The sequence below is a fragment of the Budorcas taxicolor genome, chromosome 21 (genome assembly GCF_023091745.1).
Source record: "Budorcas taxicolor isolate Tak-1 chromosome 21, Takin1.1, whole genome shotgun sequence".
In the NCBI taxonomy this organism is placed as follows: Eukaryota; Metazoa; Chordata; class Mammalia; order Artiodactyla; family Bovidae; genus Budorcas; species Budorcas taxicolor.
The window spans coordinates 73,073,365-73,097,873 of record NC_068930.1 but is presented as its reverse complement, the minus strand read 5'-3'; the positions used below and the strand labels follow the sequence as shown (position 1 = coordinate 73,097,873).

The following is a 24,509-nucleotide window of genomic DNA, read 5'->3' as shown; positions in this document are numbered from 1 at the left end:
TATGTTCAGAACAATAAATGACAAGTCAGGAATTTTTACCTAGAGATGTGAAATAATTTTTTTAACAAATCAAATACAAATCATAGAACTAAAAATAAAATACCTAAAGTAAATCGTGTAAGAGACGGGCCACTAGGCAGCTGGGCAGAGATGAAGAGAGGACCGAACCGCAATCTGTGATCAGCCACTTCAGTCGCGTCCGACTCTTTGCGACCCCATGGACTGTAGCCCACCCGGCTGCTCTGTCCATGGGATTCTCCAGGCAAGAACATTGCCATTCCCTCCTCCAGGGGATCTTCCCGACTCAGGGACAGAACCCACGTCTCTTGTCTCCTGCACTGGCGGGTGGGTTCTTTCCCACTGGTGCCACCTGGGGCATCTGAACTGTAATTTAGGGCAGAAGAAATAATAGACTGAAGCGCACAGGAAATATACACAAGTGCGTGAGAGACACAGAACATGGTGTAAAAAGGTCTTAGGGATTCACAGACAGAGTCCAGGAAACGAAGACTGGAAACGGGGCGGACCAAGCGCTGAAGAACGGACGAGGCTTTCCCGAAAGCGATGGAATATAGACAAGCTGAGACACTCTCAGAAGTTTCATAACTCCCGGCAAAGATAAGTACAATCAACTCCTGAGCACACTGTAGTCAAACCACTGGAAAATGAATGACAAAGGAAAATCTGAAATAGGAAGAAAGACACCACCACAAAGGGGCGAAAGGGATGCTTGATTCCTGCACAAAAGCAACGAAACCCAGAAGACGATGGAAGGATGTTTCCTAAGTGCCAGAAGACAGCAGCTGCCTACGGAGACCCTTAAAGCACGGGGGGAAGGGAGAGACAAAAGAAAAACATTTTTACCCCTGACCCCAAATCTAAGGACTGGAGAGATCTCGTCAGAGGAAAATGCCATTGAAAACAAACAAAATGGAGGTCTTCTGGAAAGTGGCCACAGACACAAACAAGGCATTCTAGGAGGGGACACACACCAGAGGCTCCTGTGCCGATAAGGGCGCAGGGGCTGCAAGACCAAGAGCCGACTCTGGGGCTGCCTTGCGGGGACGGAGCAGGCGCGGGGACAGAGCAGGCTGGGGACCTGCTGAGGTCAAAGGGCCTCCTGGAGGATGACCACTGCCCCGAGCGACCTCGAGGATGCTTGCTCTGGTCACCTTATCCCTTTTGCCTGTGTCCTCCCTGTAGGTGGGCACATATCGCTCCTGGGCGGGAGGGTCAGCAAGTAAGGTCAGATAGCCACCTGAGCCATAAAAGGGGGACGGATTGAGAGCAGCAGACGCCCAGCACCCAGGGCCTGCGTCCCTCCTGGGCTCTGTCTACAGGCAGCGCCCGTGTGGAGGGCGCCCTTGGACGCTGCGTCACCGAATGGCTTGAATAGCGTTTTTTCCAAAGCAAACCTCAGACATTCCCCAGCTTTGCTTTCTCGCCTAGGTCGCCCTCTGGTGGCAGCGTGTCTGCACTGCAGTGCGCCTGACTTGCGCGTCAAAACGGATTTTCCAGACCATGAAGGGAGAAGGAAAAGGCACCCACTCCAGTGTTCTTGCCTGGAGAATCCTGTGGACAGAGGAGCCTGGAGGGCTGCTGTCCATAGGGTCGCACAGAGTTGGACACGACTGAAGTGACTTAGCATGCATTGGAGAAGGCAATGGCAACCCACTCCAGTGTTCTTGCCTGGAGAATCCCAGGGATGGAGGAGCCTGGTGGGGTCGCACAGAGTCGGACACGACTGAAGCGGCGCAGCAGCAGCAACAGCAGCAGACCAGAAAGGGAGACCCTGGCATGAACCTCCCGGGTTGCAGGGGGCCCCCTCCCTCCCCAAACACCACTGCTGGAGAAACGAGGCCGCGGTGCCGGACACCAGCATGCTGCCGCACGACAGGAGAATGGTTTATTAGAACATGTTCCATGACAAGTCATATAAAATAACCATTTTCTGAAAGACATCCATAAGACCACCTGAGGACAAACACACAGAGGTGCCTCCGAGAAGCCAGACAAATAAGTTACTGATCCCAGGGTGAAGGCGGGAGGGGAGAGGAGCATGGGCCGTGACAGAAACACTGTGGTCACCACGGGGGGGGGCGGCGGACGGCCACTGCCCGCTTCCGGGGGGACAGCCGTGTGGGCATGCGGGGCGGGGGGCACCAGGACTAGCACCTCCTCCGTGCGGACACAGCAGGCTCGCGGCGGGGCCGGCGGGGGCCCCACTGCACTCACACACGTGCGCGTCGGGGAAGGGCACAGGGCCTGGGCACTGGGCGCCACGTCAGCGAGACGGAAACACAGACACGCATCACCCCCTGCGGCCCAGACCTGCACGCGCTGGCCTGGGGCCCCGCCTCAGGGACCCGCCCCCAGCACCCCCACCCCTGCTCGCCTTCGACATTAGTGCACACGCCAGGCGGGGCGGGCACACCCCCTCTCCAGGATGGTCCTGGCGGGGCGGCCGCATGCCCACCCGCCACAGCCAACGGGCTCTTTGGCTTAGAGGCTCCAGACACACCAGCCCCCCAGGAAGGAGGGGCCGCGCTCTGCTGCCTGGCTCGTTCCCAGCTGAGAGGATCCTGAGAAATGAACGGTTCCTGGGGGGCTGCCCCCACCCACCCACCCCCCACCCCACAGTGCATGGAGGCCTGAGGGGCACCCAGTTAATGCCCACAGTGTCCAGAGGACGGGGGGTGGGGGTGGCGTGCAGTCCAGGGAGCTTCTGGAAGCCCGGGGTTCTGGCCACTTTGGTCAACTGTTCGCCTCACCGGGTGGTCTGCCTGAGCCCCGGGAGCCTGGGGCACGGCCGGCCGCCCTCCCTGGGCGAGCCTGGGCCTGCCGTGAGCGTGGACATGCTCCTGGCATGTGCGTGTCTGTACGTGGCCGCCTGGCCGGCACACTGAGTCTGGCAGTTGTGTTGGCACCAAAGGCTCGCAGCAGCGGGGTCCCTGCCCCAGATGTCCCCTGGGCTGCACCCCTGCCTGGGCCACTGGCGTCTGCCCAGCCCAGCCCGCACTCTGCCCACTCAGAGAGCCAGGGCATCACGGGGCACGCCTGGCCCCTGGCCCTGTGTTTGGCACTGAGAGCCCGCACTGCCCAGCCCCTCCGCCCCCAGCTGGTCCTGGCCAGCACGGAGGGCCCAGCGGGAATCAGGCGTCCCCCAGCCCACGAGGGGGACGGGGCCCTTCCAGGCCGGGGAGGGCCGCGGCTGCGATGGCACGACTCCTTCCTTGAAGCTAAAGACACGACGACGGGGATGGAGGGGCGCTGAAACACAGCAGGATGCTGGCCCTTGGCGGCGGCCACAGCAGGGGCTGGGCCAGGAGGCCAGCAGGGCGGGTGGGGGGGGCAGGGGGAGCTGAGGAGGGGGCCTGGGCACCCACTCACGGGGTTATGGCACGTGTAGGGGTCTTTGTGGTGACCTGTCCGAGCCGGAGGAGGCCACAGCGGTGGGTGGAGTGGAGGGGAGGCCCCGCCGCCTAGATCAGGAACCTCTCGGCGTCCGGGAGGAAGTCAGGGCGGAAGGGGGTGTCGGGGAGGCCAGGGGTCCCGCAGCTCGTCCGCTGTGGGAAGCTCCGGGGCGGCAGGGCCGAGGAGGGCGAACACAGGCCTGGGGCGGCGGGCCGGGCTCTCCCGAGCTGGGCCGAGCCCACAGGGCCGCGGCTTCCGGTCAGCAGGTCCAGGTTCCCGCTGGGGTCCACAATGGCATTGATAACTGGGGGGGTGTGGAGTGTCAGTCCGCTCAGAGGCCCTGCCCTGCCACCGGGCCCACCCTCTGGGGGTCCTTCCAACCAGTTAGCCATGGGTGTGGGTCAGGCCCCACCAAGGCCCCTGGCAGCCCTCCCGCCCCCCCAGGTCGGGGCTTCACCCACCTTCCAGCTGCTTCTGCACGCGCCTCAGCTCCTTGAGGATGGAGCTGATCTCCTAGAAGCGGGAGAGCAAAGAGGAGGTGGAGCAGAACTGCCCAGCCTCACCCTTCCCCAGGGACACGGGCTGGGGAGGAGCTGGGGTCCCAGGCTTCGGTGACTTCCCCTGGTCTCCCTGGAGCCAAGCGGGCTAGGGGCCGGGGGGCCCTCACCTTGTTGGACGTCTTCAGGATGGGCACCTCATTCTCGGCATTGATCCTGGCCTCCAAGTCCTCCCACGCTCGCCCTGAATTCTGGAAGAGGATCCTGTCCCCGGAGGGGTGGGGGCGGGAGCCAGCAGAGGATGGTGACCACGGGGCCCCGCACAGGCCCTCCCAGGCCACCCCGCCAGCCACAGGGAGGCCCACGCCATCCCCCACCGGGCACAGGGGAAACAGGCCCGGAGCAGGGCCCGGGCTGGTGGCAGCAGCGTCCTCTCTCTGTGCCGCTTGGGGGCCTGTGTCTGCAGACGCCCAGCTCGGTCGTGGCTCACGTGTCTGAACCCATGTCCGGGGCCCAGGCCGGGCGTCCACCAAGCAGCGGTGGCTCCCTGGCCCCTCTCCTGGGGAGGGGTGGGACCGTGGGATGACTCACTTCATCTTCTCAGCGAGGTGCTCCGTGTTCTCGCGGATGGCCTGGGACAGCTGGGACACCGGGTTCAGCATGAGGTTATCACAGATCACCTGTGGGGACCTGGGCGTCAGCGCGGCACCCGCTCCCCCAGGGGGCCCGCCCCGCCATGCCCCGAGGGGTTCCCCTGGGTGCGGGCTCCTGCCTCCTCGCGGTTCCGGGGCCGGATCTTGTTGGCCAGGGCATCCTCGCAGCGGTCGTTCATGTTCTGGTCCAGGTCCCGAGGGCCCAGGGAGCCGGGAGGCACCTTCTGGAAGTTGAGGCTGGCCTCAGGGATGCGCTGCACCAGCTGCAAAGGAGGGGAGCAGGGGAGTGGCCCGTGCCCACCGCGCCGCGGGCAGAACAGACCGCAGCGCCACTTGCTCAGGGTCCCCGCCTCCCCTCCCCCAGGAAGGCCGGTTCTGGACCTGGCCATCTCAGGGCGGTGAGGGTCCCTGTTGAGGGCTCCCAGCCACGACCTCTAAGCCCTGCCTACGAGGGGCGTGGAAGGGGCCGCCAAGGGCCAGGCTCACCTCCTCGCGGGCAGAGATGGTGGAGGCAGGGGTGCTGGGCACGTTGTTGAGGGAGGGGCTGCAGGCGGGCCCCGGGGAGCCTGGAGAGTCACCATCGCCAGCCACGTCATGGATCTCACGGGCCAGCGTGGCCACGTCCTTCACCAGCGTCTGGCTCAGCCTGCAGCCGGCGGGAGGGAAGGCGGGTCCCTGTGGGCTCCTCCCAGTCCGGCCCCATGGGGGCACCGCTGGGGACAGGAGCGGGGGGTGGGGGGGGACTCGGTCCCCCAGGTGGGGGCAGGAGGCCCCACCAGGAGGTGGCCGCCGGGTGAGGGGCGGGGCACAGAGCCTCTGGCACTAGCATCGGCAGAGAGACAGGGCCCCGCTGGGCGCCTCGGGGAGAGGCAGGCAGAGACACCTCCAGGCCCCGGCCACGTCCCCCTCTCCTGTGGCCACCGGGACCACACGGGCCCTGCTCCAAGGGACACAGAGGTGGGGTCGCCAACAAGGGTCAGGGTCAGGCCGGCCCAGAGAGGCCAGGAACCTCCCCACAGGACAGCGGGCCAAGTCACAGCCCCTGGCACCAGCCGAACCCCTCGTCCCCTCTGCCCCGAGGAGGGAACGTCTGGGGGCCCGCTGGGGACCAGCTCCCTGCCCCTGGCTGCCCACGAAGACCCCGGGCTGGAGCCGCACCTCCGCCCTCCACCCTGGACACTGCGCCTGGCGCTGCTCAAGCCCCCGGCCAAGCCGCTGTCCACCATCGCTCCCGTCTCTCCCAGCGGAGGGGCTCTGGCCTCTGGCCCCCACAGCCCCTCAACATCAAGGTCACCCCAGAGGCCAGGTCCACCCACTGAGGACCGGCTCTGCCCAGGGCGCCCCCAGCAGACCTCCAGATCCGTCCACTCTCAGTGGCCGGCACAGCAGTGACTGCTGCCCAAAGGCCACTCTGTCTCTCTGGCATCTCTGCACTGTCTTCTCAGCACCTGACTGGGAGGCACCCTCCACTGAGCGACTGCACGCAGGGACCCATCTTCAATAAAACGTTTGTGAAGACCTTCCTTGTGCCCAAGGTTCCTCCCCACACCCTTATGGGCAGATCTGCACCCATCCCTCCAACCACCCACCTCCCACCCATCCCTCCATCCATCCACCCGACTGTCCACCCTCCGTCAATTCACCTGTCCACCCAACCATCATCCATCCACCTAAACATCCATCATTCATCCATTCACCCATCCCCCCAACTGTCCGCCCTCCATCATTTATCCACCCATCCACCATCCATTCATCCATCTAACCATCCATCATCCAATGACCCACACAACAATTTATCATCCATCCATCCATCCTTCCAAACATCCATCACCCATCTACCCATCATCCACCCACCTGACTCCCAGCTGCCCACCCACTTGACTGGCATTTCTGAACCCCCAGCCAGTCCCAAGGAGAGGCACCCCTCACCTGGCAATCTCCGCAATCTCGGCCGTCTGCACAATGAAACCGTAGGGATCAGGCTCTTCATCCTCGTCATCCGTGTCCCGGAGGCCAGGGGCCCTGGGCCCCGCCCGGCCGGAGCCGCCAGCCCGCGGGGTCTGCGTAGCTGCTGAGGCGTGGGGGCGAGCGTGCTTAGGGGAGCCGTGGCGGGAGCCGCACTCCTCCTCGGAGGTGGACGTGCAGTCGGAGCCCTGCTGCCGGCGGCGCGTGTCTCGGGTGAGCGAGTTGGTTCCAGAAGCAAGACCAGAACAGAGCAGCATTCAGCACCGCGGCTGCCCCCAGGCCTCCGGGCAAGGGCCCGGAGCGGCAGGGCGAGCCAAGCTGCAGCTGGCGCCCCTGCACCCGGAAGCCCTTCGGCTGAAGCGCCAGCAGACCCCCGCCGGCTCAGAGGCACGTGCCTGGATGGGCAGCCGGGTGCGTCCAAGGGCCCTCGCGAAGCAGCCCAGGGTGGCGGCTGGTCAGCAGTGGGCACAGGCCGTATTCTGTCTGGGGGGTGGGTCTGTGCCCACCGGATAGGAACCAGTGCCCTTGGCAGCAGAGAAGTGGTGCTCACAGACACCCTAGGTGAGGGTAAACCTCTCCACATAGATAAGCCATGGCCCTGGGCTGGACCGCGCGGATGGCCTCACACAGCCTCTGGTCGGATCCCAAGCTCAGCTGCTGCAGGCCCCCTTACACCTGCCAGCCCATCCATCCATCGTAGCCCCCCATCCTTCGCCACCCCGGCGCTGAGCCCCCGAGGCAGCCGCATACAAGCACAGAACCAGGAGGGTGGGGGCCAAGCAGGTGTGGCCCCTAGCCCGCAGCCATCCTGGCCCCACCCAGTCCCTCATCCCCGGCCAGCCACCGCCGCCTCAGCCCCCAGCAGACCCGCAGGCAGGAGGGGCTCTAAGTTGGCAGGCAGCTACTGGCGGGGCCAGGGCTGGGCAGTGAAGAAACAGCAGACCCGACGCCTCCAACCAGTTCGCTCAGGACGGTCAGGCCCTGCAGGCGGGGGTCCATGCTGGCAGGAGGCCAGCTCCGGGGCCACGGCGGCCAGCCCTCCCCACTGCAGCCGTGGGGTCCACACCCTAGGAGGGAGCGGGTAGACCCAGCCCTCCCCCTGCGGGCCCCGCCACTCAGGAGACCGCCAGGGCTTCCTGCGTGCTCAGGACGGCCGGGGCGGCGGGGGGCCCATCGCCCTGCACACCCAGCTGGGGGCCCACGCATCTGCTGATGGGAAGGGGGCCCCTCCAGGGCCGCACTGGGCCCGACACCCGTGGCCAGGCCGCTGCACAGAAGCTGCAGACACGCCGCCCGCGCCGCCCGCGCCCGGGACCACCCGCCCACTCCTGGCACTCACTGGGTGACGAGTATCGGGCGCTTCCCGGGCGGGCCCTGCTGAAGGGCTGGCGGGGGACCGCAGCAGTGTTGGCAGCCTTCCTGGCAGCTGGCCGAGCCTCGGCCATCATGGTGGGCTTGCGTCCGGGGCCGTACAGCTCGACGCTGCGGCCCGAGAAGCCGGCGCGGGTGGGGGCCGCCTCTGAGTCACTGGGCCCCGTGAAGGAGCCGGCCCGCTTCCGGGGCATGGCCAGGATGTCCAGGCGGGACAGCTTCTTGGCCTGCTCGGCTGCCGGCCGCCCCGTGGGCTCTGGGGTGGCCGGGGGGGCCCGTTCGCCATCTGCCGCCTCCGTGTCCGAGGCATCCCCCAGCCGGGCCCGCCTCAGCCGGGAGGCCCGTGTGGCCCGCGGAGTGGACAGGCTGTTGGAGCGGGTCAGTGTCTGCTGCGCCTTCTGGATGCCGGCCGAGCCTCGGCCTTGCTCCTCCCGGGCAGCGGCGGTCGGCGGCGGTGGGGCCATGGGTTTCCGGCGCGTCCCGGGCCGAGCTGCCCCCGTGGCCCCAGGGGTTTCGTGGTCAGAAGTGACTGTGTCAGCGCTGGGCGGGTGTGCGAGGCTGGAGCCGCGGTCCTCGGCAGGCCAGTCTGGGGACCCCCGGGGGCCATGGCCACGCCGTGCGGCCAGGCGTCTTGCCAGCTCTCCGGGGCCCGCATCCACTGGTCCCAGAGGGCGACGCTGCTTCTCCGAGAGCCGCTCGCGGGCGCTGCTCAGGCTGACGCCCCCCAGGTCCTGTGCTGCTGACGGGGATGGCGGCTTCTCCTTCTGCAGCCCCGTGGGCTGGGAGCCGGTTGGGCTGGGCCCGTTCTTGCCACTGAGCAGGCTGACAGTGCTGGCTGTGTCCACGTCAGAGTCCCCGGACAAGGAGTCCTCCGGCGGCCCAGGGGCGCTGCCCACCTCCCCCTCTGGCTCCTCCAGGGACTTGGAGAGCAGTCGGGCCTCCAAGGCGGCCAGCGCTGTCTCAGTCTCCTTTAAGATCAGGTGGGTGTCCTGAGAGTGAAGGTCCACGCGTGCGGCCCGGGCCGCAGCCAGGTCCTGCAGGAGGGGGTGGCTGGGGATCTGGGGCAGCTGGCCAAGCGCCGCGGGGCCGCTGGCCGGCTCCTTGGTGAAGCTTTCCTGCCGGACGAATGCCAAGGCCTCCTTGGGGGGTGCTGGGGCAGGGCCCTGGAGCTCTGGGGGCGTCCCCGTCGTCTGCAGCTGGATGGCCATCCTCCCGCTGGTGCTGACGTGCGTGCCGTCGTGGTCGGGGGCAGGGGCACTGGGCTGGGCCCGCCCCGGGCCCTCCACCTGCCCCGGAGCCGCAGGGGCCTTCCTGGGGAGGGCTGCCTCTGCGCTCAGGTTGCTGATGAAGAAAGAGGCTGGGGCTGGCTCCCCAGGGCCCCTCGGCGAGCGCCGGCCCCTCGTCCACGCCGGCCCTTCCTGGGGACTCCTGCGTCTTTCCTCCTGGGGGCCCCCGCCCGGCTCGGGGCCCCGCCCGCTGTCTGAGCCACTGGCGTCACTGAGGCTGTCAGGCTCCAGGTCCTCCTGGCCCAAGAGGAGGCCAGCCTGTTCGCCGCCCACCTCCGGGGGCCCGGGACCACTCCTCCTGGCCACCTCAGGGCCAGCGGGGCTGTCCGCTCTGTCGCTAGGCAGCTGCGGGAGCAGCCGCCGTGGCCGCACCGGCGGGATCCCCTCCAGCTCCGCGGCTCTGCTCCCGGGGCCGTCCTCTGCAGAGACAAGGGGGCCAGCTAGAGCGGATGCTGCCCACAGGCCCCCGAGCACACAGGGGGCCGGCCCTCCTCCAGCGGCAACGTGCGCCCACCCGTCCAGTCAGTGGCCTGAGGCCACCCTCTTGCCGCTGCCACGCTGGAGCCACTTACCTGACAGGCCTGGGTCTGAGTAGCTGTCGGCCAGGCTGGCCCAGCGGGACACCCACTTCTGACCCCCGGGGGAGCCTGGTACCGCGAGGCCCTAGGAGGGGAGGGCAGAAGGGCGTGAGGCGGGGAGAGGCTGGAGCAACATGGGGAGGTCCAGAGGCGGTGGAGGGTGAAGCATCCCGGCGTGACATCCGAGCCCCACACCTTCCCCGTGCCTGCCCCCCGTTCCCCCAGAGAAGCAGCTGGGAGGCCCCCTGTGGTCCTCGCAGGACCCTGACCCGACCACCCACATCTCAACCTGGCCCAGTGGCCCAGAGGTCAGCAGGCAGGCTCTGCCGTGTCCCTTAGACTCAGCCAAGCCCTGCCCCGGGGACACGTGCACCCAGGCACCCAACTTGACTCAGGGCCCCAGGCCTGCACCTCTCAGCCCTGGTGGGCACTGGAGCCTGGAGCCTGCAGCTTGGGCAGGACCAGGACCAGGGACCCAGTGCCCGGGACCTCGGCCAGGTGCTGCCCTCTCCCTGCCCAGTTCCTCCCCGGGCAGCATCTGGGCTCAGCCCCACACCTGCAGCTCCACCTGGGGGGTCATGCCCGTGGGCCGGGAGGCAAACTCCTGCAGCAGGGCCATTCGCTGGGCCGCCCCGTCTCCAAGCTCCTCTCTGTCCCCTCTAATGACTGGGCGGAAGGCGGCCGAGGACACTCTGGAGAGTTCAGGAGACTCGAGGACCCCAAAGACCTGCAGGGAGGGACAGGCGGGCCACGGTCAGTGCCTGTGCCCAGGCCGGGCCCCCCAGCCCCGCTCCCCGCACGGCACCTGGTCAATCATCTTGCGGGCCTCCTCCACCTCCTGGTCCTGCGCTTCCGTCTCGATGGTGTAGGTCCCTGCGTCGCTGAGGCTGTCGTCCTCCTCGTGCTTGCGGGCCTTCGTCACCTGGGGGTCGGCGGGCGGGGGCGGTGGAGGTGAGGGGGCTGCGGGACTGGCCCCACGGGGCGTCAGGGGCACGGGCAGCGTGGGGGGCGCTTTCTCGGGGCCCGGCCGGGCTGCCGGGGAGCTGTCCCGCAGACATTGGGCCGCGAAGTCCTGGGCCAAGCGGGAGCGACGCCCCACGCTGCCAAAGGGGCGGGCGGGGGCCCGGGCGGCTGGTGAGGGGCTGCCCAGCCGCTCCTCCGTCTTCTCCCGCTTGAGCGAGCCGGCCCGCTGCGGCCCCGAACTGCTGCCGGTCCCACGGGCCGGGGGGGGGGCAGCCGGGCGGTCCCTGTCGGCTGGCCCAGGGCCACGGCGCCGGTCAGGCCGGGGGTCCCCGGGGGGCGTGTGCGTGAAGGACTGGGACCGCTTCTTTCGGGGCGTGTCCTCATCAAAGAACTCAATGACGAAGGCCTGCTGGTTGTGCAGCAGCTCCTGGGGGTCCCGCTTGATCTGTCTCTGCAGCCGCGCCTGCTCCCCACTGGCCTCCGCTGGGACCCCAGGGGCCCCAGCCACCTTGGCCAGGGGGTCCTCCGAGTCGCTCTGGGTGCCATCCTCGTGCTTGTGACCTGTGAAGGGGGGACCCACCAGGTGGGACGGAGGGAAAGGCACACAGGACCCCTGTGGTCCCAGAGGAGGAACACGGCGCCCCCCTACCCACCCCGGGGAGCCCTGTACACACAGTCCAGAGGGGCAGCAAGAACACTCGGGACAGCCCCACACGGGCGGGCAGCTCCCAGGACAAGCAGACGCATCAGGGGGGACGAGGCCCGGTGGCCAGGGCAGGTGGCCGTGCGCTCACCCTTCAGGGTGCGCGTGTGCACCGGCAGGTCACTCTTGGTGCTGTGCCGGTCACCGCCGGGGCCGGCCCGGGGCAGCAGACTTGGGTCATTCTGCACCAGCCAGTCGGCCACCTTGGTCTCGGCGGAGACCACCTCCACAGGCGTGGCCTCCTTGCCTGGGGGCCGCCGCTGGCGCAGGAACTTGGTGACGCGGTCCTTGATCTTCAGCTTGCCGGGGCTGCAGTCATCAAACTCGATGGTAAAGCAGGCGTGGCTCTGCACGGGGGCCACCCCGCCCCCGCTAGGCTCCGCATCCCTGGTGGGCGCCTCATGCACCGGCACCTCTGGAGGCCGCGGGGGGGGCGCCTCCTTGGTGGGGATCTCGAAGTAGCTGGGCTCCCGCCGGAAGGAGTAAATCTGAGGCTCCGAGGGGGCCCGGAAGCCGGCCGGTGTCCCCGTGAGATCGCCGTCCTGCTGAGCCAGGTCCTTGGGCCGCTCTGGGGCGGGAGGGACGTGGGCTCAGGACCACAGGCGGCACCAACAGCTTCGCCGCCCCCCCACCGGCCCTCCCCCATGGCCGAGAAAGCACCCTGGGCCCAGACTGCCCCCCAGGGCTCACCAGGGCAGGGCTCGTCCTGGCGCCGGTCCTCAGGCAGGCTGCCCCCATCATCTTCCCCCCACCAGGAGGGCTGCCCATACAGGGGGGTGCGGTAGGTGGCCGCCTCTGCAGAGGGAGAGAGTTTGACCCTGGGTCACATGGCCCCATTGCCAACAGGAGGGGAGACCTGCAGCTGGGGAAGATGCTGGGGTCTGTGGGGGGCCCTGGCATTGCCTCCCAGCTCGGACCTGCAGTCGCCCAGACCCTCGCCAGCCACGAACCATCCTGAGCCCCATTTCTGCACCCACGGTGGCGGTGAGAGCCCGTCTGCAGAGCAGCTGTTCGGGGAGGCCTGTCCCCAGCCCCGGTCCTCTGCCTGATGGGCCATCCATCAGGCCTGCCCAGGGCTGGCCTCTCCCAGGCCCTGCTCTGGTTCCAGCCACAAATGAGTGAGCCGGGAGCTGAGGTCCCCTGCAGTCTGACTGGACCACATGCTGGGGCACACGGGCGGGGGGGGGGGGGGGGGGGAACAGAGCAAGTGTTGACAGGGGTGAGTGGACAGGCATGCCTATGGGGGCGCAGGAAGGCAGGCACTCACGGGCGGGGTCGTCAGGGGTGGGGGTCAAAGGCCAGCTCCTGGTGAGGGCTCAGGGCCCGGGTGCTGCGCCCTGCCCCGCCCCCGCCCCGCAGCACCGCCGTCCTACCTGGTCCTGGTCTCCGGTCCCCCCGCTCTGGCCTGGGGGTCGAGGCCTCGCAGTAGGGCACCTGTTCGGGCACAGCCTCAGCCCTCTTAGGCGCGGGGGTCTTGACGCTCACCTGCAGCTGGCTGGTGTACTTCTCGTGCTGTGGGAAGCAGCTGGGGTGAGGGGTGAGGGGCGGGCTCGCCCCAGCCCGCCCCGGCCCGCCCCGCCCCTGAGGTCAGCCCCGCCCCCAGGCCACCTCTTCCCAGGACAGCCCCGCCCCCTAGGCCACCCCCTCCCAGGCCACCCCTTCCCAGGACAACCCCGCCTCGCCCGGCCCCCCAGAGAAGGTCTCCCTCACCACCCCGCAACGGGCAGGCACCTAAGACCTGCCCAGGCCACATAGCTGGACGCTGGGAGTCCACAAGTTTCCGGGAGGGAGTGGGCAGCAGCCGTCAGAGGGGGACCACCACCCACAGGCCCCTCGAGAGATGGGTGGGGTCAACCCCCAAGAGCCGTGGGAGGTGGAGAGCAGTGCCTGCTGGTGCCCGTGCGTGTGGGTGTGGGTGTGTGTGCATGTGTACACATGTGCTGGGCTCACTGGAGGCCCTGCCCCTCACTGGTCATGGGCCTCTGGGCAGGCCACCCACCCTCCCTGCACTGCCCACAGTTCCTTTGGAAAATGGGAGTGAGCCTCCCCCGACTCCTGTCTTGGGGCTCCTGGGTGGGGCTGTGCACAGAGTCCCGAGTCCGCTCCTTGACACCCGCACAGCTGAGCAAGGGGAAAGTGGGGGCTCCACCTGCTGTGACCCCCATACCCCAGCCCCAGCTGACGGAAGTGTGCCTGAGGGCGCCCCCACCCAGGACCTTCCCCAAGGCTGCCCCCTGCCGGCCTCTGGCTACCCTTCCCTGCCTGCCCCCACCCAGGAGGAGGTTCCTCCTGGTGCCCCAGATGCCAGGAGGGTGGGTCCTCTTCCCAACACCCTCTCCGGCTGGGCCCAGAAATCTCCTCTCAGGCTCCAGCCACGCCCTCCTCTGTGGCTGCATCACCCAGGGGGTGGCTATCTCCCCGCTGGCCAGACCAGGCCATCCGGTGGAGCAGGCCAGACCAGGCTGACTCACAGCACCGCAGCCGGGCCAGGCAGCCAAGAGGCCTGGGGGATGAGCAGCAGGAAGGGGGGACTGGGGGCGGGCCCGGCCGCGCAGCACTGACCCTTAGCGCCTCCTCCGGGACGCGGTGCTGCACACGCTCCAGTACGTACATGTTGGGATGTGGCAGCGCGTTAAGGAGCATGGGCATCCGCAAGGGCGGGCCGGGCCCGCGGACGGCACCCTCCGCTGCCAGCACGGTGGACGAGGAGGGCACGCAGGCATGAGGGTGGAGGCCAGCAGGCTCGCCCCCACACACCCATCCTGTCCCGGGCACGTGTCCACACTGCAGGGGCCGCCTGCAGGTCGTGCTGGCCCGAGTCATAGACCCACGTGCCTGAGGGCTGCAGGGACCCCCCTCCTCCCCACGCACAGCCCAGGACCCCAGGGGGCCCCAGAAGGCAGGCCACACGCCTCCCGCTCCAGCTCCCATCCCAGACCACCCTGGGAGGCCCTGGCCTCCCAAGGCTCCACAGGTTCGGAGGGCTCAGTGGGGGCATCAAGGATTGGGGGGGCAGGGGACGGGCTGCACTCCTGCCACGCGTAAGGGTCGCCCCACCCCCCACATTCTGAGCACAGATGTCACTCCTAGGGTCCCCCAGCAACACCGGACCCTGGGTCCCAGGAAAGCTCATTCTTCAGGCCTGTGTGGGCGCACACCAGTGGGCTGGCGAGAGGAAGGAGGTGCCCATGGCCAGGCCGGAGCCCTGCCCCAGGTTCATCCTGCTGCCTCTAACCCCCTGGGCCCTGGCTGGGACCAAGGGGCCCCCACCTGCTTCCAGGATAACAGGGCGACGGTGGCCATGGGGACAGTGTGGGGCGGGGAGGAGGGTGAGTGACAGGGCACCTGTGGCCGTGGGGATGGAGGGGGCGGGGAGGAAGGTGAGGACCCGGAAGGATATCGTAGCCAAACCGGATGACGTCATTGAGCTTCAGCGTGACGTATCTCTGGTCTGGGATGCGCACGTCATTCACGAAAGTCTGCGGGGAGGCAACAGGGTGCTCAGCCAGGGCACGTGGGGCTGTGAACCATCCAGCCCGCCTGTGCTGCTCGGCGCCAGGCACTGACCTCCAGCACGGGCACACCAGCGTTACGCCCCAAAGGGACCACAGGACAGATGGCTGGAAGGGAGGCCAAGGCATGGGGCCCACCCAGCACCCAGGGACCCTGGCACAGCCCTCGAGCACAGAGCCGTGACACCCTTGTGAAACGGACACACAGGGCCCCTGCCAGCCCCAGCGCCCGAGGCCCTTGGGTGGCAGTCCCCAGACCTGCAGGGGGGGCCTGGGCAAGGCTGGCCAGGTTGTGCAGCCCTCTTGGGGCAGGGATGGTTCATCTGACCGGGGGGCCGAGGGAGAAGGGGTCTCGGGGACAGACTCCAGCAGTGACCGAGACCCCCGGCTGGGGGCACTCAGCAACTGGTGGAGTCAGGGTGGGCCTGAGCGTGCTGCGGGACCCCCAGCTCAGGGCGGGGGGTCAGGGGCAGGGTCCTCCTTGGCTGGAGGGAAGCTGGTGGTTTGCTTTCTTACTGAAACAGCCTCCAGGGCAGGGAACCAAACACAGAAGGAACAAGACGCCCAGACAGACGCCGAACCCTGCGGAGGGCCCCTCCTGTCCTCCCTGCCAGTCTCTGCCCACCCACTCACTTGCTCCTGCAGCCAGGAACTTCCTGTTGGTCACCTCTCTGAACCTGCCACTCTTAACTCGCAAAAGAGCTCACATATGCCCCTAGGACGGGACACCCAGCATCCATCCATCTTAGGAGCCCATTTTCCAGCCTGCAGGAGATCCCCAAACCTCCCCTGCCCTCCTGAGGGCCTGACTCCCCTCCTCCCAGAAGGCAGCCCCTCCTCCTAGGGGCCCTGCCCAGAGGGAGCCTTCCCAAGGAGGCCACCAGAGCGGGAGGTCCTGGAGGACGATAGTGGGGCAGGGCTCTGGGCCAAGGTGAGGGGCGGGGCCAAGGTGAGGGGCGGGGCCAGGGGCGGGCAGGGCCTGTGGGAAGGGGCGTGACCAGCACAGAAGCCCCGCACTCACCCCATTGAGGCTGCCCAGGTCCTTCACCCAGTGCTCGTCCCTGTCCTGGTCGTAGTTAATGACAGCATGCTGCTTGTCCACGCTGCGGGACTGGAGAGACACGGAGGCCCTCAGGTGGCCTCCCGGAAGGGGACCCAGGGGAAGGGACCCCACAGGTGGCCCCGCATCCACACACCCCAGCCAGGTCACACCCCAACCAGGCCGCAGGCCTCGCAGCACATGCGTCTCAGTCACGTCTCCACACCTCAGTGTGCGCCCCCCCCAGAAAGCCCATGCGGGCCGGACCCAGCCAGCCCGCCCAGCCCCAAGGAGCCTCGGGTTCCTCCCGCCCCAGCCTGCCGCTCTGGGCCCTCCCTCTGTGACCAGCGGGCACCAGCTGGCCAGCGCCCACTGCCCTCCCTGCCACTGCTCCCGGGGGAGCGTGGGAAGGGCTGGACACCCTCGGATGCTCGGGGACAGGCTGTTCACTCCCAAGGGGCTGGGGGCCAGGGGAGGACTGGAGCCCAAAGGGAGGATCAAAGGGACGGCTGGGGGGTCGGGGAGCCCCAGCCCCCACCCCACCCAGCCAGTCCCACTGCACGCCTCTCGGAGTAGAGTGGTGGACACGCACGCGCACGCACACGCACACGCACTTCCGCTGGCGTGCACCAGGCTCACACACCCTGAGTGTGCATCCGGCCGCCCAGGTGCCACATAAGCGTGTGTACACAGTGCCTCCGCCCTGGCCACCAGCTCACCAGGGTCCCGCCCAGCTCCCTTACATGGCCAAGCTGCAGTCCCTCCACTCCGGGCGACAGAGGCAGGGACGAGGTCACGGGGTCACGTTCTGCTCCATCGGGAAGCGCCCGCACAGGCCGCCCTGCCCGGCCAAGGGGCTGGGGGTCTCAGCACAGCATCGCTGCCCGCCCTGCGGCCACACCTCAGTGCCAGAGTCCCCTCAGGTCCAGGGGCAGCTGCAACCCTCCTTGCACCAGGTGAGCCCTGGCTGAGGTCCAGCCCCAGGTGAGACCGGCAGGACCAGCCGCCAAGGGGCGCTGCCGCTCAGCCCTCCAGGAGTGCCCACGAGACAACCCGCATCCAGAGCACTGCCGTAGGGCCCACAGGGCCCACGTGCTCCCTGCCACCCAGGCCCTGGGGAGGGTGGCCCAGCACCTGAGCCTCTACGTCGCCACCCCCCGGGCTTCTCAGCTCACACAGGTGAGGGCCCAGAGCCCTCCCCCGCCAGCGACCACCACTGGGAGCCATTTCTCTGAGACTCTGCCCACCCAGCCCCTCCAGCATCATCCAGAAACGACCAGTTTCCAGGAGAGGCTCCAGCACCCGCCCCCAGGACAGGAGCTCCCAGGGCCGGGCCTCCTCCCTACCCAAGAGCACATGAGGGAGAGGCGGATGTGGGCTCTGGCTCAGCCCTGCCTGCACCCAAGGTCACGCAGCTTGGCAGAGGCACCAAGGCAGGACCTGGAAAGGAGACTGCAGCGGGCAGGCTCGCGGGGGCCACAGCCCTGGGCCTGTCCTGGATGCCGAGGCAGGCGCTGGCCGGTTGGGGCATGACGACACTGCTATGTGATGGCCCCCGAGTAGGCTGCTGGGCCCCCATCTCATCCTGCCACGGACCCTTGGGCCCCTGGAGGGAGTGGGGGTGCAGGGGTTTCAAGGGCGGCGCAGAGTCCACGGGGCCAGCCAGGGCCTCCCTGACACAGAGCCACCTGCCGCAGCACCCCAGCCCCCACCTGGGGGCTTCCCAGGGAGGACCACTGAGCTTCCCCGGGCTCACATGGACGGCGCTGGGGCAGGAGGCTCTGGCTCCCCAAGTAACGAGTCTCAGGTGAGCCAAGTCTGTCCTTGAGACCTACTGCCCCGCACCCCAGGCCTGGTCTCTGCCCTGGCCCTAACTTTCTCAGCCAAAGTTGGCACCCGCAGCTAGACAGTTCCTGGCCACCCTGGCCACGGCCTGTGCCTGGACACAGGCACCAGCTCCCCCACTGGACTCCCCGCTGGGCCCCGAGGTAGCCCCTGCCATGGCCTGGCCTGGTGGGGGCGGGGGGCAGGGGCCGGGGCGGGCACACGAGGGACCCCGCTCCCTCCTCCAAGTGGCCTCGACAAGAACCAGCAGCTTCCCTGGCAGCGTGCTCAGGCTCACCTGCCTTCTCCCATCAGGTCACTGCCCCTGTGGGAGGCCCCGTGGGTCGGGCACTCCTTGGAGTCCAGAGGGCAGCCGGGAGGATTGGGGCTCACCTCCCCCCATGCCCTCTCCATGTCCAGCCAGCTGCCCAACACCTGGATGCCACTGGGGCTGGACTGTGCCCTCCAGCTGGCCAGGCGTCAGGCCTCCCAGCACCGTGGGCCTGGGGAGAGGCTGCTGGAGGCTGCACACTGGGGCGTGATGGGACCAGGGCGCTGCGCCCGGCCCGAGGCCCAAGGGGTGGGCAGCAGGAGCGCACTCTGCCCCTCAGGCTCGGCTGCCACCTTTGCCGAGGTGTGGCCCCTAGAGGGGCTTCTAGACCCGCCTTTCTGACCTGAACACCTCGCCTCCTTCTCTGAGCCTCAGACCCCGCCTCCTGGACCCTCCCCCGGCTGCCTTCCGGGTGGGTCAAGCCCAGCCTGGCCAAACCCAATTTCTCCTCCTCGCCCACCTGGCCCTTCAGCCTCCCTCGGGAGGGCCGCCAACCAAGGCCCCCAGCTGCTCCGGCCACGCCCCCAGGCCCCTCTGCCTTCCCAGTCAGCACCCCAGTCAGCCCACCCCTGTCCATCCCCACAGCCCCCCACCTGGCCTTACCTTGACTCTTCCGTTGAACTTTCCAGGGCTCCTCGGAAGCTGCAGCCCTCCCTGAACGTTCCCCTCCCCACTGTGCCACCAGCCTGCTGGCCAGATCACTGTGCAGGCTCTGGAGGTGCCCTGCCCGCTCTGGGCCAGGGTCCTCTGCCCAGGACCACCCCTCCCTCGGTCTACCTTCCTTCTCCCGGCAAGATGGTCCACCCTGCCCACCTCCTGGCTCCTGGGACTTGGCACAGCCCCCCTCATTTGCACCCAGAGCCTGGGCTGCCCCTTCCAGTTCCCAGGGCCCCTCGACTCCAGGCACAGCCCCGGCCACAGCCCCTCCCCAGACTGCAGGGACCTCCAGGACCCCCTGGGCCAAGGCAGGGAGGGGCCCCACATCCAGAACTCCTCCCCCTCTGGGTTGAAGCCCCAGGCCAGAGGCAACCCCACCCCACCAAGGCCAGCTCAGAGGCTGGAGGCCCACCCAGGAGGTGGGGAGGGGGCCTGGGCCTTCAGACTTAACAGGACCCAAAGCAGGGGGCGTGGCAAGTGGAGCGGGTGAGTCACAGGCCTGGGAAATAGACTAGAGAAGTTCCAGACACACGGGCCTTCGGGAGAGGACCTAACTGTGCTCCCTTTAAATCGGAGTAAAGACGGGCTTCCAAAACTCAGGCCTGACACCCTCCATGGGTGGAAGCCCTGCCCGGAATCCAGCAGCGGCCAAAACCCCGGGCTCTGGGCACACCCTCCTGCCAGCTCACACCCAGCACCACCCAGCTGGGCCACAGCGCCCACGGCCTGCCTGCGTGGGGCGTGCGTGCAGGGGCTCCCTGGCCGGGCCTCTGGGTAAGGACGGGAGCGGACGGAGCCCGGCTGACGCCCTCCCAAGGGGCAAACGGGGAAGCGGAGAGGACCTCTCGCCACAGACACACACAGGCGCTCTCTCACACACAGGCACGCCCAACATGCACGTGTGCGTGCACACATGCATGGGTGCACCTACTCGTCTGTGCATGTGTACACGTGTGTGCACACGTAATGACACACGCCCTGCACCAGAGCCCGGGCCACAGGTGCAGGAGCCACAGCTGGAGGCCTGGGCCCGGGTCCCCACAGTCATCCCTGCTCAGGCCCGGGGGAGCCAGGCTCAGCCCGGGAGCCATGCCCTAAGGTGCGTGGGGGGCCGGTTGAAGAGTCTGGGGGCACCGAGGCCTGGCAGGCAGCACCACCCCCAGGACACAGAGCCCCCGCCTGGGTCCCCACTCCGAGGCCCCTGCCTGGATGGCAGCACAGCCTCGGGGCAGCCCCCTGCTGCCCAGCCTTCCCCTCATCGCACAGCCTCCTCCGTCCCCCGAGAGGACCCCCCATCTCCAGCAGCACCCCCAGGCTCCTCCTCCTCGACTCTCAGCATGTCACAACCCCTGTCCCAACCCCAGTGCCCCCTTCTGTCTGTCTCCTGGGGGGGGGTCATCTGGCTCCTCCCACGTGTCTGTGGCCGGCCCAGCCCTGCCATGGGGACCCCAGGCTCCAGCGTGGGGTCAATGAGCATCACAAATGTAGGAATGGATGCAGAGGGCAGGCCTGGGCGCTCCAGGAACACGCAGCTGGAAGAGGGTGAGGATGGGACGGGAGAGGGCAGCTGAGAGGAGGGGCTGGGACAGGCACGGGGGTGCCAGAGAGCTGGGGCAGGCGGGGACAGGCGGGGCCCCACGGAGGCCGAGGGGTGCGGGGGGGAGCGGCACTCAGGGATGCCTGAGGAGCAAGGTGGGGAGAGGGAAGGTTGGGGTTTGCCCTGGACACCGGGCGGGTAGGAGGACAAGGGGTCTGTTCAGCAGCAGCAGGCCGGGGCTGCCTCTGAGATGCCCAGAGCTGGGGACACAGGGGCCTGGGGACACAGGGGCCTGGGGACAGGGCAGCGAGTCACCGTGTGTGTCACGTGAGCGGAGACGGGGGCCGAGGCTGTGGGTGTGGACAGGGCCTCCAGGGAGAGGCCTCGTGCGCCCAGCGCCCAGGCTGAGCAGGAGCCACGGGGGCCGCCAGGCAGGAGCCAGGAGGCTGGAGAGCCTGGAGCTGCCCCCGGGAGAAGCCGAAGGGAATCCCATCCGGGTGGGGGACTCGGGCTGGGCAGCGGGGGCTGGGGGACTGAGGTCAGGCAGGGGTGTGGCGGTGAGGAACTCCCTAGCAGGGGCTCCGGGCTTGCGGGTGAAGGGGGCTGGCAGGACCGCACAGCCCAGGAGACAAGGGTGTGGGGTGTCCTAAGCGAGGGGCCAGTGGGTGGAGCGGGTGGTGTTCCCACTTCACTCTCCAGCTACACGACCACCTGGAGCCTCAGTTTCCTTGTGTGATGGACGCACGGCCACGGCGCCCAGGACAGCCAAGGGCAGAAACAAGGGTGCCCCCAGGCCAGGAGCTGACCCAGCATGAAGCTGGCCTGGCCCTCCACCCTGCTCAGGGCTCCCCCACCAACTGGCCCAGAAACTAGGGAGTCAGACCCCAGACTAGCTCTGAGTACCCTGCCCCCCACCGCTGCACCAGGAGCGTCTCCTCCAACGCTGGGGAAAAGCAGCAGGCGGAGTGAGGGCCTGGTGTGGGGACAGGGCCGGGCAGGGGGAGGAGCAAGCGCGCCGGCCCCAGCACCCCCAGGCCCCTGCAGGGCCCCCTACCAGAGGCCCTCCTGGCCACCCTGGGGGGCCACACAGTCACAGCAAGGAACACACAACCCCCTGCCAGGGATCAGGGCCAAAGGCAGCGACCCCTTCAGATCTCTCACCAACTGACAGACAACGGGGGTCTTGTCACATGGCACCGCCAGGGAGCCCCCAGCCGCACCCAGGCCTCGCGTCAGCCGCCCCAGAGGCACAGCCTACGGCCTCTGCTTGTTTCACGTGGGCCTGAGAAACAGTCTTTCCATTTCCCACAGTCAAAACAAAAAGACTCTTCCAGGACAGGCGAAGATAATATGAAACTGACGTTGCAACATCCACAGACAAAGTCTGACTGGCGCCCGCTGGACTGAGCACAGTGCTCCGCGACAACAGCAAAGGCGAGACGCTGTGATGGAGGCCTGTGACCCGCAAGGCCTCAGCCTTGTCCCCAGCCCTTCACAGAAGACACCTGCCCAGGCTTGCATAGAGCCTTCCAAAGGCAACTTCGAAAGACAAGATGCAAAGAGAAAAAGGGAGAGGCCACTCTAGACCAGAGATACTGAAAAGACCAAACAAGCAAAGGCAGCAAGTCAGGGTCCTGCTGGGTCTGGAGGCGGGCAAATCGCTGGAGAAGCCAGGGTGATTGGACGCGCACAGGCCTTGCACGTGCTGCCCGAGTGGACGCGCACTTGGCTGGGATCCTCGGCTGCGGCCCGAAGCCTGACGAACCCCAGGGAGTGCGGAGGCAGCAGACGGGTCTCATCTGGCCCTGAGTGGGCCCTTGGTTGGACCAGGCAGTGCAGCCCACCGAGGACACCTCCTGAGAGTCCCATGGTGGGACCTGTGGAGCTTGGCGGCCCTGGGGACAGGGGCCCAGGCGCCATGCCGGGGAGGGCTCGGGGCTGCAGGGAGCCTGACTCGATGACGACCATTAGGATGGGGGAACCCTGTGGACCCTACAGGCTCAGGTCTCCGGCCCCCCGCCCTGCCCTCCCTGATCCTAGGAGCCAGACTCGGGAGCCAAGGTCAGTGTAACGCAAACTAGGGCCAGACAGAAATTCCTGATTGCCGAGTGCCTGGCATCCTGGCACTTAGTGCCCTGCCAGCCTCTCCAGCCACCCCCCCGGGGGCACTGGGCTTCCCCTGGTCAGAGCTGGCCCTGTAGCCCGATTCCCAGCCCAGCTGGGGCCCCTGGGCAACGAGGATGTGCTCAGATCCGCTCTCAGGCAACTTCCAAAGGCAGGCTTGATGCCTTCAGAGTCCAACGGCATCAGGACCTCCCATCAGAAGAGGCCCAGGCCCCCCCCTCTTGAGCCCACCCAAGACCCATGGGCCCGCTGTGGGTCCAGAGCCCATGCGGAGGCCCAGGCATCCTCCCCGGGCAGCCCCCCCTGCCCCGGCCAGCGCGGGTGCCCACACTCACCTGCAGCATGAGCTCACACTCGTCTCGCCCCACGAAGATGAGCTCTCGCGGGAGCCGGTGGCGGGTGCCGCTGCTGCTCACCAGGAACCACGAGGTGACGCTCATCTTGGCACTCATGAGGCCCGTCCGGCCCTGGGGGTGGGAGGAGTCATCAGAGAGGGGGCCCCCCTGCCTAGGCCCCGGCCCCTGGGCACCCTGAAGGCCCGCACAGAGCCTGCCCTACTGGGCCTCAAGCACCTTCACGGTGCCACCACTGCGGCTGCTTTCAGAAAGGCTGGGCTCCAGGCCAGCCCCTCCTGGACCATGCCTGTCCTCCACAGACCCCCTCCCAGGCTAAGGTCCCCCCTTATGCTCTGGGCCCATGTGTACCCTCTTCTCTGTCTGGGTGCCAGAGCCCAGGAGGGAGGTGGTGATGTGGTGCTGGAGGTCCTGGGGGCAGATGTGGTCGGGGGGTTGGGGGGGGGACCCCTGCCTGTTGCCCAGAGACGTGTCACCACCAGCACAAGTTCACAGACACACTCATGCCACACACGCGTGCACACAGCTTCCAAACACACTCAGAGCACCGCCCACAAGCTCCCAAGCCACGCTCCTGGAGCGGGCATGTGCACACGCAGGCACCATCCTGGGCTCTGGGGGCCGCACACTGTCCCTGCATCGTGGGGCTTCCTTCCAGCCGGTCAGCAGGCGCCAAGGAGGGGAGCAGCTTGTGCAAAGGTCCCAGCGACACAGAGAAACAAGGGCACTGGCAGCGCTGGGGGGGAGGTCCATCCAAGGCCGGGGGTGGGGAAGTGGGCACGCGAGCCCCTGGGGCTGGGCTCCAGGCAGAGGGACGGGCCAAGGCCCAGATGCTGGGTCATGCGTGCCTGGGAGTCCAGTGGCTGGCCCAGGAGCGGAGCAGACGCCCTGGAAGGGCCCAGGGCTTGCTGTCACCCTGGGTGCTAAGTCCAGGATGAAATGCAGCAGGCCTGTTCCAAAGTCACGGAGGAGCTCAGGACAGAAAGAGCAGCTACACCCAGCTCAGGGTCTGAGCACATGTCGCACACCTGTGAGGCCAGCCCTGGAGGTCCCAGGTCCCTGACCCGACTCACTGTGTGCAGCAGGGACTAGGTGAGAGGTGAGACACTAACCAGGAAGAGAGAGGAAGGTGCTGGCACCCTGGGGGAGCACCCCCAGGCCTCCTCCCTGCAACACCCACACCAGGAGCTCTGCCTGAGGCTAAGAACCGGGTCTCAACACCAGGCCCCACCCATCGGTGAAGGTCCAAGTGAGCGTGCAATCCATGGCATACCCCATACCCCGTGCCATCTCGGGCAAGCACATGGGAAGACACACAAAATCCACCCAGAAGACGGCCCCAGCTGGCCAGAGCGGCCGCATCCTGGGACCCCAGCCCTTCCTCAAGGTCCAGCCAGAGGGGCCAATGCTGGAGGCTGAGGGGGTGGGGACCTCCAAGCCCCTGCAGCCCTGGGAGGGCTCTCTCCGGGTTCTCTCCAGGGGCATGCCCGCCCCATCTCGGTGCTTCCCAGCCCCCACCCCGCCCAGCTCCCGCCCTCTGCCGTCACCTGCTACTAGGTCCCCACCCCACCCAGAGAAGGCCACATCCTCTGCGGGCAAAGGGAGGCCAAACCCCCAGAGCCCGGTGATGCGGCTGTGGCCGAGCCAGGCCGCCCCTGCCACTGGCAGCCCATCCCAAAGAGGCCCAGGCCTGGAGCGGTGG

At 67.7% G+C, this 24,509-nt stretch overlaps 1 protein-coding gene across 2 annotated transcripts; it reads right to left on the bottom strand.

Moving 5' to 3' along the window:
- Window positions 1–1,993: 1,993 nt before the first annotated feature.
- On the bottom strand, window positions 1,994–22,903 carry CEP170B (centrosomal protein 170B). 2 transcript variants are annotated; one of them, XM_052659471.1, is made up of 18 exons: window positions 22,790–22,903; window positions 15,964–16,053; window positions 14,831–14,909; window positions 13,993–14,051; window positions 12,804–12,942; window positions 12,121–12,225; window positions 11,522–11,998; window positions 10,570–11,288; window positions 10,321–10,491; window positions 9,759–9,849; window positions 7,869–9,605; window positions 6,494–6,737; window positions 5,051–5,210; window positions 4,684–4,827; window positions 4,503–4,591; window positions 4,082–4,175; window positions 3,876–3,927; window positions 1,994–3,718 (listed from the first exon to the last, which is right to left on the bottom strand). In XM_052659471.1, the coding sequence occupies exons 1-18, from the start codon at window positions 22,892–22,894 to the stop codon at window positions 3,483–3,485; spliced, it is 4,791 nt and encodes a 1,596-aa protein (XP_052515431.1). In that variant the 5' UTR covers window positions 22,895–22,903; the 3' UTR covers window positions 1,994–3,482. The 2 variants fall into 2 exon arrangements, 1 of the variants encoding a protein (XP_052515431.1); XR_008201220.1 differs by lacking the exons at window positions 1,994–3,718; window positions 3,876–3,927; window positions 4,082–4,175; window positions 5,051–5,210.
- Between the last annotated feature and the right edge of the window lie 1,606 nt (window positions 22,904–24,509).

What these genes read in the sequence shown, in the direction of transcription:
- CEP170B (XM_052659471.1), bottom strand. Translation starts at nt 22,894, where the DNA reads ATGAGCGTCACCTCGTGGTTCCTGGTGAGCAGCAGCGGCACCCGCCAC. An exon ending in ACCTGGGCAGCCTCAATGGG is followed by an intron (nt 14,910 to 15,963) that starts GTGAGTGCGGGG and finishes GCCTCCCCGCAG; the next exon opens with ACTTTCGTGAATGACGTGCG. An exon ending in CGTGCAGAAGCAGCTGGAAG is followed by an intron (nt 3,719 to 3,875) that starts GTGGGTGAAGCC and finishes ACACCCCCCCAG; the next exon opens with TTATCAATGCCATTGTGGAC.